This window comes from Schistocerca cancellata, chromosome 4, assembly GCF_023864275.1.
Source record: "Schistocerca cancellata isolate TAMUIC-IGC-003103 chromosome 4, iqSchCanc2.1, whole genome shotgun sequence".
Lineage (NCBI taxonomy): Eukaryota > Metazoa > Arthropoda > Insecta > Orthoptera > Acrididae > Schistocerca > Schistocerca cancellata.
In genome coordinates, this window is record NC_064629.1 from 551,044,103 (window position 1) to 551,057,529 (window position 13,427).

General features: G+C 39.7%; 1 protein-coding gene across 1 annotated transcript in view; it reads left to right on the forward strand.

Moving 5' to 3' along the window:
* The window catches only part of LOC126184558 (nonsense-mediated mRNA decay factor SMG7-like), a 211,830-nt gene that overhangs the window by 135,684 nt on the left and 62,719 nt on the right, over nucleotides 1-13,427 (forward strand). Inside the window, exon 13 of the mRNA XM_049926985.1 lies at nucleotides 7,999-8,142. Coding sequence (XP_049782942.1) covers nucleotides 7,999-8,142 — 144 coding nt within the window. The remainder of the gene's footprint in view (nucleotides 1-7,998; nucleotides 8,143-13,427) is intronic.

A 13,427-nucleotide genomic window follows, 5' to 3' on the forward strand; every position in this document is an offset into this window, starting at 1 on the left:
TACACATCTGGAAAACACATGCTACATCACTGGTTTTGTCAGCTATTACAGCAAAAGGCTCCACACACAAATTTCCTCTTGGCATACTTGACGCATGCCTTGGAGTACAATATGGATGGTTTTCGAGGTGCCTTTGAAAACTGTTACTTTTTTTAAATGCCATTTTAATACTGAGTCTAATTCTGCACTAAAATTAATCAAGGCACAAAAAGCGCAGATCAGAATAAGATCAGAATAAGATTAAATTGCATCATGTCCTCTGAGAGGAAGTTCCAGTGCAACACAGAAACAAATACAGTTAATAATTAGGTTTGGTATATACCTATTAGTGGTAACTTATTGGTTGTGTAATGCAAAGGACCTCCTGTACTCACTGTCAAATTGGGTAGCTCTGTGTACATTGCCTACACTTGACAGATTCAAAACATTACTCACATGGACCAAAGAAAATTTGTTTTCTAATTTTGTCGTGGGTGTAGTGAATGACACAGACACCGTGTTTAGTCCACAGTAGTTCTCCTCCAAATAATAAACAAGGAAAACAATGTAAGACTCTTTTCAAATCAAGACAACGCAGCCATTTGTGCTTGCTGTACAGTTCTGAGTTAACATTTCAACTGAAGTGGCGACTTTTCATTTTAACTGTCTGCAAAATTGTTAAAGTAGAAATTGACCTATTCAGCCTCTCAGTTTGCAATTTTACTTCAAACATGCATAAATGTAAGGTTTCAGAGAGTAAGGAAATTGTCCAATTCTTCTTTTTTTTGTGTACACGATGCAGAGAAAATAAGTACTTCACTTGCAGCTACATGTGAACTTGCAAGAAGGAGGTGTAAGAACCCCACATTGTTTGAAGAGCTGACAGCTCCAGTTCTCTCCGGAATAGTTTGGGCACTGTTTCTGTGGCTCTCAGGGCAGCTTGAGTTGTATGTTTATGCATTGAAGGCCCATATTAGAGTATAGTGTTGCCAAGCATTTCCTCTGCACCACGCACCCCCCTGAGACACCCAAGTCTGCATTTGCAAGCACAGTGTAATGGCAAGTCATTGTTGGCACATTTCCATCCCACCCTACTGCATTCAGTACTTTGAGTCTGGGCATGTCAAAAGAGATGAATGGTGTACTACTTCTCCACTTGTATAGAAAGATCAAAAAGCAAATGCCGTTTAACAAAATTATTCGTAGTGGTAGCACAAACTTATGCAGGAGCCGTTTCTGCACCTGACATGCCAAAAAATAACACAGTCATTCTGATATTGTGTATTTAACTTCACTATGCTCTACAATAGGAGGTATATGAGAGAATTGGTCTATCTATTTCCCCATAGTTTGTGTAGATAGGTTCAGTTTACTGGCAGTCCTTATACAATACCTACCTGACGAGTTGACACCTATGTGTTACAAAAGTGGCAGCATCAAATGCAAATATAGTTATAGTATACAGGATGTTACAAAAAGGTACGGCCAAACATTCCTCACACAGAAAGAAAGAAAATATGTTATGTGGACATGTGTCCAGAAACGCTTACTTTCCATGTTAGAGCTCATTTTATTACTTCTCTTCAAATCACATTAATCATGGAATGGAAACACACAGCAACAGAACATATCAGCGTGAATTCAAACACTTTGTTACAGGAAATGTTCAAAATGTCCTCCGTTAGTGAGGATACATGTATCCACCCTCCGTCGCATGGAATCCCTGATGCGCTGATGCAGCCCTGGAGAATGGCGTATTGTATCACAGCTGTCCACAATACGAGCACGAGGAGTCTCTCCATTTGGTACCGGGGTTGCGTAGACGAGAGCTTTAAAATGCCCCCATAAATGAAAGTCAAGAGGGTTGAGGTCAGGAGAGCGTGGAGGCCATGGAATTGGTCCGCCTCTACCAATCCATCGGTCACCGAATCTGTTGTTGATTGTTGTTGAAAAGCGTACAAACACTTTGACTGAAATGTGCAGGAGCTCCATCGTGCATGAACCACATGTTGTGTCGTACTTGTAAAGGCACATGTTCTAGCAGCACAGGTAGAGTATCCCATATGAAATCATGATAACATGCTCCATTGAGCGTAGGTGGAAGAACATGGGGCCCAATCAAGACATCACCAACAATGCCTGCCCAAACGTTCACAGAAAATCTGTGTTGATGACGTGATTGCACAATTGCGTGCGGATTCTCATCAGCCCACACATGTTGATTGTGAAAATTTACAATTTGATCACGTTGGAATGAAGCCTCATCCATAAAGAGAACATTTGCACTGAAATGAGGATTGACACATTGTTGGATGAACCATTCGCAGAAGTGTACCCATGTAGGCCGATCAGCTGCTGATAGTGCCTGCACACACAGTACGTGGTACGGAAACAACTGGTTCTCCCATAGCACTCTCCATACAGTGACGTAAACGTTACCTTGTACAGCAGCAACTTCTCTGACGCTGACATTAGGGTTATCGTCAACTGCACGAAGAATTGCCTCGTCCATTGCAGGTGTCCTCGTCATTCTAGGTCTTCCCCAGTCGCGAGTCATAGGCTGGAATGTTCCGTGCTCGCTAAGATGCCGATCAATTGCTTCGAACGTCTTCCTGTCGGGACACCTGCGTTCTGGAAATCTGTCTCGATACAAACGTACCGCGCCACGGCTATTGCCCCGTGCTAATCCATACATCAAATGGGCATCTGCCAACTCCGCATTTGTAAACATTGCACTGACTGCAAAACCACGTTCGTGATGAACACTAACCTGTTGATGCTACGTACTGATGTGCTTGATGCTAGTACTGTAGAGCAATGAGTCGCATGTCAACACAAGCACCAAAGTCAACATTACCTTCCTTCAATTGGGCCAACTGGCGGTGAATCGAGGAAGTACAGTACAGTACATACTGACGAAACTAAAATGAGCTCTAACATGGAAATTAAGTGTTTCCGGACACATGTCCACATAACATCTTTTCTTTATTTGTGTGTGAGGAATGTTTCTTGAAAGTTTGGCTGTACCTTTTTGTAACACCCTGTATAGTATTGAGCTGGAAAATCTCTGACAGGAAGTAATTGTAGATGTCATAGTGCTAGGTATCTGTAACAACTAAGATTAATTTACAGCTATGAATTGCGCTCTAGATGCTAGAAAAAGAAACGCCAAAACTGAATGGATTCATGCAGCAAAAAACAATCTATTTTCTTCGTTCTGCACTGGTATTTAAATAGTGTTTGTGATGTGATTTAGATTACGTATAACATCACCAAGCAGTTGAACATTTGCCACAGATGTAGCAGCAAGCCAGACTAACCTCTTTGAAGACTCAGTGTTTTGGAGAACGGGTTCTTGATTCACATGTATGCTCTGCTTCATCCTCTGCTTTGTATCTTCAGCAATTTTGTGTATTATATCTACTATCTGAGATATTCAATATTATGATAACAAAACACGAGCTGCCTTAATATTGGCAAAAATATAAATAGTGTAATGGACCCATCAGATCAATGCAGTCCTCTCCCAGCTGCCTTGTAGTCCCACAGTAAGGTGAAGATAAAAACCTAATCAGTAAATGGATGCAATATTACAGTGGATTTAGAACTCCTGTGGAGGAAATAAGGCTTCTTGCATTTAGTACAGCCATGTCTGTGTGCTGGGAAAGTCTTACATAATTCTAAGAGACGTGAGTTCTGAAAGATTAGGTGGGAATTTCATCTGTTTGTTGACGGATACAGATGATTGTACTGAGCCATTTTCTTACAAATTATTTTGTAATGTGCTCCTTTGGGGAACAGTCAATTGTGTTGTCTTCGTGTAAGGTGAAAGAGTGATTTTAGTTGATATAGTATTTGTTGGTTAGTCACAGTTGCCTCCAGAGCACTTCCTGAGCTACCATTACTGCCCATGGGTTCTTTTGGTGCCAAGTCAGTATATTCCTCACATTGACCCAAATGAGGTAACATTAAACATGTAGTTTCCAAAAACAAGAGAGGCTACTTATAACTGACACGATTTTTGATAAGTGTCAAGAGACAATTTTTTTGTATTTCTGCATTTTGGTGTCTGCTTAATGCCACCATCACTAAATGCTCAAGCAGTATACACAGAAAATGTTACTTTCATTGGGCAGTTTGATAAGACATAATGTCTAATTTCAATCTGCTGGGGACTTGCCAGCATTTGACTGGACATTTATATTTTGTAACACGATGTTCCATTGATATAAAATGTGAATTGGCCTCCGTACTCCCTTTCCTTGTAATATTTTGCATTCGAGTACATTTTGCTTTTACAAAAAGCGTGCTCAGTAGAAATGCAGAGTACATGATTCATAATTTCAATCTTTTTATCTTCAGTACATTCAGACACAGGTAATTCCAAATTCAGCTTTTTATAATTTTGATTTTGGCACAGGCCAGGTGCATGTTTTTAATAGAAATTACTGTTGCAGTGAAATTAGTTTATTGACTGGTTGCAGTTTGTGATGGACAGTCCAACCCAGCTTTCTGTAGCCTCTGTTTTGCTGTCTTCATTGAGCAACAGGTGGAGATGAACTCTTATCTATGATGAAGGATATGAAACTCATACCACCTTAGTAGCAAGAACAGTTCTACTAGCTTAAATGTCTTCTGCTATTAATCAGTCTCTATCATTCACTTGGACCACATGACTTGTTGATAACCTCATTCATGTTCAGCAGCTCAGTCCAGCCAGTATTAAGACTCATGGAGAGTAGTAATCATCAGACTTGAAGGATTATATCAAGTCATGTGGCTATAGTGGCATACAGTATGGCTTTACAATGTAGCACTGCATTATGGATAATAGGACTTTCTTTTGACATCCAGAGGGTATATTTTATTACACCTGTGTCCTGATACAGTTGTGCTTGTAAGTTGAGGGACTACTAAGTCTATGAAATACTCAAAGGTGCAGTGATTATGTGTGCCCTATGGAAAATGGTTCTGACTGACTTGAATTGTAATGTTTCATGCTTGATCTCGGCTATCTGAGGGATTCTTACCACCTGATAAACTTTTTGCTACTGCCTGTGGCTTCTTGGAGTCCGGGTTCATTTCCCATTGCACTATCAGGCTTCGTGTATGACATGCATAGCAGAATTCGTTACATAGCTGTGAATGCATCATTCACGTGAAAACAAAGGAGCTTATAACTCAGAGAATTGTTGATAAAACTGTATATCCTAGCTGAGCTTGAAATAATCACTGAGAAGTGACATGAAACTCAAAAAAAGTTCAGTTGTGGCCATAAAAATTTGTAAAGGAAATGCTCTCATATGCAGCCAGATCTGTTTCAGGCAAATTTGAAATTTCAACCTAGAAATCTCGGAAATGTTTCAATGGAACAATGCCGCACACCTGTCTTGGATTGTGTGGAAAAAGTCATCAATAAGCATCCCTTAACTTACCAGTGAAATGCATGCTTTTGAGTAATAAAGTGCTGAGAGAACTGCTGGAGAAGAACCCCTCTGATAAACAGGTACAAGCAATGAGACCAAATGCTGTTGTACTTAGGGTTCAGTTCTGTCAATGGATTAATGAATTCAGTACTGTAATGCCGAAGGTCATAGTTTCTTTTGTTCCTGTACAAGGCGTCTTCCAACTGAAATAGAGAATTCAACTGTTGCAGTAGCCATGTCTGGAGTGATGAAAGTCCTTGTGCGATTCTCTTTTAAGTTGTGGATCCCAATTGTAAAAGATCAAATAATAGGATCTTATTTTCTAGTACTCTATTTGTATGGTGGATGTTACCTTGTGTTGAGTCTAGATGTACTGGCTGCCACAGTTGTTGGGGACTGTACATCTTGCTTTCTAAAAAAAAAAAAAAAAAAAAAAAAAAAAAAGGTATTGTTTCATCATGATGGTGCACCATCCCAGTCTGCTGTTCAGTTTCCAGTGGAAGTTAATATCAGCTACTATCATAGAGCGGAAAGGGAAGTTGTCCCACAGCCAGCACAATTACCAGATGTGACTCATAGGTATTTTTTTCTGTGGCGTTGCATAAATTGTTGTTTTATAAAATCCCAGGAGAAACAAGAGGATCTGTTTGGTAGTGTCTTAGCTGTCTAGCTCATTGGTCATCAGATAACAGGGATATTTGTGTGTGCAGCAAAATTTTATGCACAGTTGTAATGCATGCAATGAGACTGGTGGTCATCACTTCCAATACTTGCTATGATATGAAGTTGTCACCACAAGGTGTAAGTTATCTATGTTAAAAAATATAAATATTCATTGCAGACTAGTAGTCCCTTTTTAGGAAGTACTCAATTTACGAGGGTTGTTTTTTAAGTAAGGGCCGTTCGCGCGTATAGTCCCATAGTTCGCGTGGACGCCGCAACAAGCCACCGCGGCACTTGCCAGCATCCTTCCCGTTCACACTGATGCAAGTTGCAGCTCTGTAGCTGACGTGTACGCATCACTGTGCTATTTTATAATGTTTACAATTATTGAATCGCCCGCCGCGTGTGAGATACAGTCAGTGATATGTTTTTTGACCGCGAGAAGCCTATCAGCTGCAGAAATTCATTGTCAGTTAACAGAAGTTTATCGCTTGAATGCAATGAGTGAAGGTAAAGTGCGTCAATGGGTTAGAGAGTTTAAAAATGGCCGTCAAAACGTTCATGACAAAGAACGCTCAGGGCGGCCCTCTGTGATCACTGCTGATTTGGTGGCTGCAGTCGAAACAAAGATTCGTGAGGACAGAAGATTCACAATTTCCACTCTATCTTTGGAATTTCCACAAGTTTCAAGATTGGTTTTGTACAAAATTGTGTCTGAAAACCTAAACTTTAAGAAACTGTGTTCTCGATGGGTACCCAGACTCCTCACAGAGGACCACAAAGGGAAGAGATTTGCCACTTCATTGGAATTTTTGATTTGTTACCAGGAAGAAGGGGATGACATGTTGAGTCAAATTGTCACTGGAGATGAAACATGGGTATCCCATATCACTCGCGAAAGCAAGCGACAATCGATGGAATGGCGACACACAACCTCACTCGTCAAGGTCAAAGCCAAACAGACGCTGTCAAAGCGCAAGATTATGGCAACTGTGTTCTGGGACCGGCGCGGTGTTTTGCTAGTGGACTTTATGCCAAGAGGAACGACAATCAACTCAGATGCCTATTGTGCAACTCTAAAGAAGCTCCGCAGAGCAATTCAAAACAAAAGGCATGGCATGCTGACAAAAGGAGTTTTGCTCCTGCACGATAACGCTAGGCCTCACACCTCTCAAAAGACTTGGGATTTGACTGATTCTTTTAGCTGGGAAGTTTTGGACCATGCACCATACAGTCCCTACCTTGCTCCTAGCGATTTTCACCTTTTCCGGTACCTGAAACACCATCTTGGCGGGCAGCGCTGCAGTGAGGACGATGAAGTGAAAGCGGCCGTGAACTCTTGGCTGTCGGAGCAGGTGGCCGAATTCTTTGAAGAGGGAATTAAAAACTTAGTTGTACGGTATGACAAGTGCTTAAATAAACAAGGCAACTATGTAGAAAAATAGGTAAAAGTGTGTAGAATCAGAAAATAAAAGTTTTTTTTACAAAAGTATTAGTATCTATTCTTAAAAATAAAAACGGCCCTTACTTAAAAAACAACACTCGTATGTTCCTTGTGGACAGCTCAGATGCTGAAGGTTTGGGACAGTGTGTATCTTATCATTAATGCAATTCAATGTAAATGTCAGTGGCATTATTTTGTGTTTGTAACATGCAATAGGGAAGGGAATGGCGAAACAGAGAAGCTCGTATGTAGAGTAGTGTGAACAAAAATGCATAATAAGGTACTGGTTCAGTTCATGGTCCTCATGACTCTCTCTCTCTCTCTCTCTCTCTCTCTCTCTGTGTGTGTGTGTGTGTGTGTGTGTGTGTGTGTGAGAGAGAGAGAGAGAGAGAGAGAGAGAGAGAGAGAGAGAGAGATTCTTCTTTTTTATGTTAAGCAGTAGTAGACAGAAATGCAGTTTCTGATTTCCTGGTTTCATTGTTCCAGTCAAACTCACATTGGATTGGATTCATTTAGAAAGCGAAGTGCTACAGGAAGAAGCATTTGCGACCAGAAGACAGATATGGCCAAGCCTTTGCAAGCTGTTGAATGTGATTCAGCCATATCTTGCTGACTTTTCTGCAGACAAGTGTAAGTTGTTATGTGATAAATAAATTCTGTGTAATGTTCCTTTAGATTTTTTGTAAGGCAATGAAATGCAGTCATTGTAAAGTACTTCATTTGCAGTATTAAGAGGAATAAGAGGCGTGAAGAATAGTGTAATAAACTTTATTTTGTAAGAAGGAATGCATAGTATGTTGGATTACAGAAATTGTCAGAAGTAACCACGTAATTATTGTCTGTCTTCTTCAATTCTTATTGGGATCATCTGTGTCCTCATCCTCTACTCTTAACATTTACTTTGTGTAATGCTAGTAAGGCTAGCAGGGCAATGAAAAATATATTTCTATCTTAAAAAGATACTGTAGTAAGTAGAAAAAAGAAAATACGGTGTCTTGCTGTACATAAACATAAGTAGTGTAGTGTAACAAGTTAAGATTCCTGTAAACTACTAACAGCAGTGTCACCTCACTCAAGTAGGTACAATTCTGCTTTTTTGTGGTTTCTGTTGAAATTCTATGTTGATTATTGTATTTTCGCTTATGGTATTGCGTGTGACAGTTGAATAGGTGAAAGCTATGGTGAGGTAGAAGTGTTCAGAATTCTAGTTATTAACACTTAAAAGAGGAGAAGAATGACAAATAGTCTTGCTTCATTCCAGCATACAGGTGTGACTTCAGAGAAAGTACCGTTATTACTCGAATCTAAGTCGCACTTTTTTTCCGGTTTTTGTAATCCAAAAAACTGCCTGCGGCTTAGAATCGAGTGCAAAGCAAGCGGAAGTTCTGAAAAATGTTGATAGGTGCCGCCACAACTAACTTCTGCCGTCGAATATATGTAGCGCTACACAGGCATCCTTTGTAGGCACAAAGATAAATACTGGCGGCAAAACCTCTGCGTCAGTAAATAAAATTAAAAAAAATTTGGAAGACGAGCATTTTTCTCCGCCCGAGTTTCGACCACTGCATTTTCATACATTATCCAACGAAGTAAATACAAATTCCGTATTGTTCATCTTCGAATTTCAATGTACTACGAAAATCCTACTGGTAATACTGGGATTTTTGTCAATATGGCCAACTCTACGTTCTGAATTTTTTCCTACCTGTGAGAAGAGATGGTTGCTAATAGGAACGTGATGAAATGTGAATCACATGCAGTATTCTCTTCACCACAAGAATAATACGCATATAAACATTTTGCCATGTATTCTTTCGTGTTTGCTTCTATCTCATTTAAATCCTGTCTGCCAAATAAACTACGAAACTAGAGTGAGACAACAGCAAACACGGAAGAATATACGTATCGTGTCATGTTTATATTCGTATTACTCTTATACCTAATAGTGATACAGTCAGAAATGAAGCACGGCAACTGACTAGATTTTTAAATCTAAGATGAGTAATTTCTGTACAGAATTTGATGTACTAAAGAAGCGGCCACAAAGATTTTCAAACGGAGAAAAATTTTCGACAAACTTTCGTTCAGAACATGTTATATCATAATCAGTCTATTATTTGGTTCTTGTTGATCATTATCAAAGAAAGCAGCAGTGTAAGTAACAACAAATAGCAGTCTCTTGCCATTGTTTCGCTAATGTGACGATTCCTCTCTTTTTTTAATTATAAGCGGCGGTAGCGCGCACAAAAGCAAGCCATGCCGCGAGCAGCGACAGGCCGTAAACACGCACTATCAGAATGCGACAAACAATGCATGACACAGTATAGTAATGCATTTTCAGCTCAGAGTGACTGACGTAAACACCTATAACATTGAAAACGGCACTTATCAGATCAAAGCAAAATAAGCAATCGATTCAAACCAGACGAAGCACGTGAAAAAGGAAGGGTTCCCGTATAAATACGGACGGAGCGCTTGACGCATAGCAATGGCTACCTGGTAAAGCTTAACTGCTAAGCTTTCGACTCGAACCAAACTACTGTAGCTGTATCGTCATTCATTCGACCTAAATTGTGTCTCATAGTACAATGGACCAACTTTGTTTCGATTTGGAGGTGCGGCCTAAAACTTTTCTCTCCCCTTGAATTTCGAGTCTCAGATTTCAGGTGCGGCTTAGATTTGGGAATTTTTTTTTCCCTTATTTCGAGTCTCATATTTCTGGTGCGGCTTAGATTCGAGTGCAGCTTAGATTCGAGTAAATACGGTATTTTAAAATGGGCAATAGAAATTCCATTGAAAGGAGAGATCTGACTTAAATTGTTTTGTGGGGATTGATAATAAGAGCACAGTTGTTTATAATCAACAGTAAACTAGTTGAAATTTCAAAAGAGAGACGATCTCTAAAAGCAGGAGCTATTTTTTGTTTCATTCCTAGTTTTTTGAAATATCTATCCAAAGTAACACAAAACAACAGTAAAGAATACATGTAAAAGGAAAGTGGCATAGTATACAGTACACCAGAAGAAGCTGTGATATCTGGCTGTATGTCTTCTGCCCACAAAAATCTACAAAATAAATGGATACTAGACACAGCAGTAGTTCCATTAAGAAATAAAATTGAAGTGTAAGAAACGAAATTCTAAAATTACAAAATAACTCGTGAAAAGCCAGTGTGGAAATTAATCTGATGTGAAGGCAGCGTGCAGACTAAATGGGTAAAACGGCTCAGTCAGACCTTTTGTATCTTTTTAACTTGGTAAATAACAGGTAATAATAGTTGACAGGTTGTTAAGTGCCAGTGAAAAATAATAAGTGAATGCAGTATGATAACGAGTTGCTTCAGGACAGTGTACTCTTTAAAAGTTAAGCCGCCCAAAGGATATACAGACAATGTTTTAAGCATAAATTCATTGTATTGTTGTACACAGCTCTGAGTAAATGATATCAAAGCCTATACAGAATTAATACACATGCTGTAGAAACAATTAGGAACTATTTTTGGGAAGAACAAGATGGAAAAAACACGGAGTGCATTGATTTCTCACAAAGCTGGGACTTAGACCCTAGTTCTATCAACAGGCCCTTCCAGTGCACGAGTGCATTTTTGCCTTGGATCATATTTTGTTCTTTATGTGAGAGGTCCATATTAGTTTTGCATCCAGGCTTACTCCTGGAATTCTGGTAGAATTTCATCGGAGAGCCAAGATGCCAGTACATGTCCTGGATATGCTTCCATTTGAACAGCATTACAACAATTTTCCTGTTTGTAAACCTTAGATCTTGTTTCCTACACCAGTTTTGCCCAATGTTCAGAGTGCATTTACTCTTGGCAAAAGTAACGTCTAGCATTTAACTGATTAATGAGTTCATTCAGCAATTGGCTCCACAGTTGTGAGGACAAAACCCCACCATGTGGACATCCTCTGATGTTGCTATGATCACCATTTTCACATCCATCACCGTGGCTTCTGCCGTATTTACTCGAATCTAAGCCGCACTTTTTTTCCGGTTTTTGTAATCCAAAAAACCGCCTGCGGCTTAGAATCGAGTGCAAAGTAGGCGGAAGGTCCGAAAAATGTTGGTAGGTGCCGTCACAACTAACTTCTGCCGTCAAATATACAGGGTGGTCAGAATGTGTGAAATGCTTGTAGGGACGTTACAGGGCAGGTTGTACTGAGACATAAATTCGATACGTTGCTCCGTTTCAGAGTTATTTAGCATAGAATTTAGCCAATCGGGGCGTCGCGCGCTCGCATTCAAGCGGCCTGCCAGGGGCGGTGTTGCCCAGTGAGTGCTTTGACTCGTTAGCTGGAACTTGAATTTACGCGCGCGACGATCTGATTGACTAACTTCAATGCTAAATAACTCGGAAACGGTGCAACGTATCAAATTTCTTTCCTAACATTTATGTCTCGGTACAACCTGCCCTGTAACATCCCTACAATTATTTCACATATTTTCTGACCACCCTGTATGCGCTACACAGGCATGCTTTGCAGGCACAAGGATAAATACTAGCGCCAAAACCTCTGCATCAGTAAATAAATTTTAAAAAAAGGTGGAAGAAGAGCTTTTTTTCTCCGCCCCAAGTTTCAACCACTGCATTTTCATACATTATCCAACAAAGTAAATAAAAATTCCGTATTATCTTCGAATGTAGCAGCATTTCAATTTACTATGAAAATCCGACTGGCAAGACTGGGATGTTTGTCAATATGGCCAACTCTACATTGTGAATTTTTTCCTACCTGTGAGAAGAGATGGTTGCTAATAGGAACTTTTATGAATTGTGAATCACATGCAGTATTGTCTTCACCATAAGAATAATACGAATATAAACATTTTGCCATGTATTCTTTCATGTTTGCTGCTATCTCATTTAAATCCTGTCTGCCTAATAAACTACGAAACTAGAGTGAGACAACAGCAAACGCGGAAGAATATACATATCATTTCATGTTTATATTCGTATTATTCTTATACCTAATAGTGATACAGTCAGAAATGAAGCACGGCAATTGACTAGATTTTTAAATCTAAGATGACTAATTTCTGTGCAGAATGTAATGTACTAAAGAGGCGTCTGCAAAGATTTTCAAACGGAGAAAAATTTTCGCTGAACTCACATTCAGAACATCATCTATCATACGCAGTCTATTATTTGGTTTTTGTTGATCATTATCAAACAAAGCAGCAGTGTAGGTAACAACAAATAGCAGTCTCTTGCCATGGTTTCGCTAATGAGACAATTCCTGTCTTTTTTTTATTGTAAGCGGCGGAAACGCGCACAAAAGCAAGCCGTGTCGCGAGCGGCGACAGGCCGTAAACACTCATTATCAGAATGCAACAAACAATGCACAGTACAGTAATGCATTTTCAGCTGAGTGACGTAAACACCTATAACAAAGAGAACGGCATTTATCAGATCAAAGAAAAATAAGCAATCAATTCAAACCAGACGAAGCACGTGGAAAAGGAAGGGTACCCGTATAAATACGGATGGAGCGCCTGACGCATAGCAATGGCTACCTGGTAAAGCTTAACTGCTGAGCTTATGACTCGAACCAAACTACTGTATCGTCAAGCATTCGACCTAAATTGTGTCTCATATTACAATGGACCAACTTTGTTTTGATTTGGGGGTGCGGCCTAAAAATTTTCTCTCCCCTTGAATTTAGAGTCTCAAATTTCAGGTGCGGCTTAGATTCGGGAAAATAATTTTTCCTTGATTTCGAGTCTCATTTTTCCGGTGCGGCTTAGATTCGAGTAAATACGTTAGCATTACAACAATTTTCCTTTTTCTAACCCTTAGATCTTGTTTCCTACACCAGTTTTGCCCAATGTCCATAGTGCATTTACTCTTGGCAAAAGTAACTTCTAGCATTTAACTGATTAATGAGTTCATTCAGCAATTG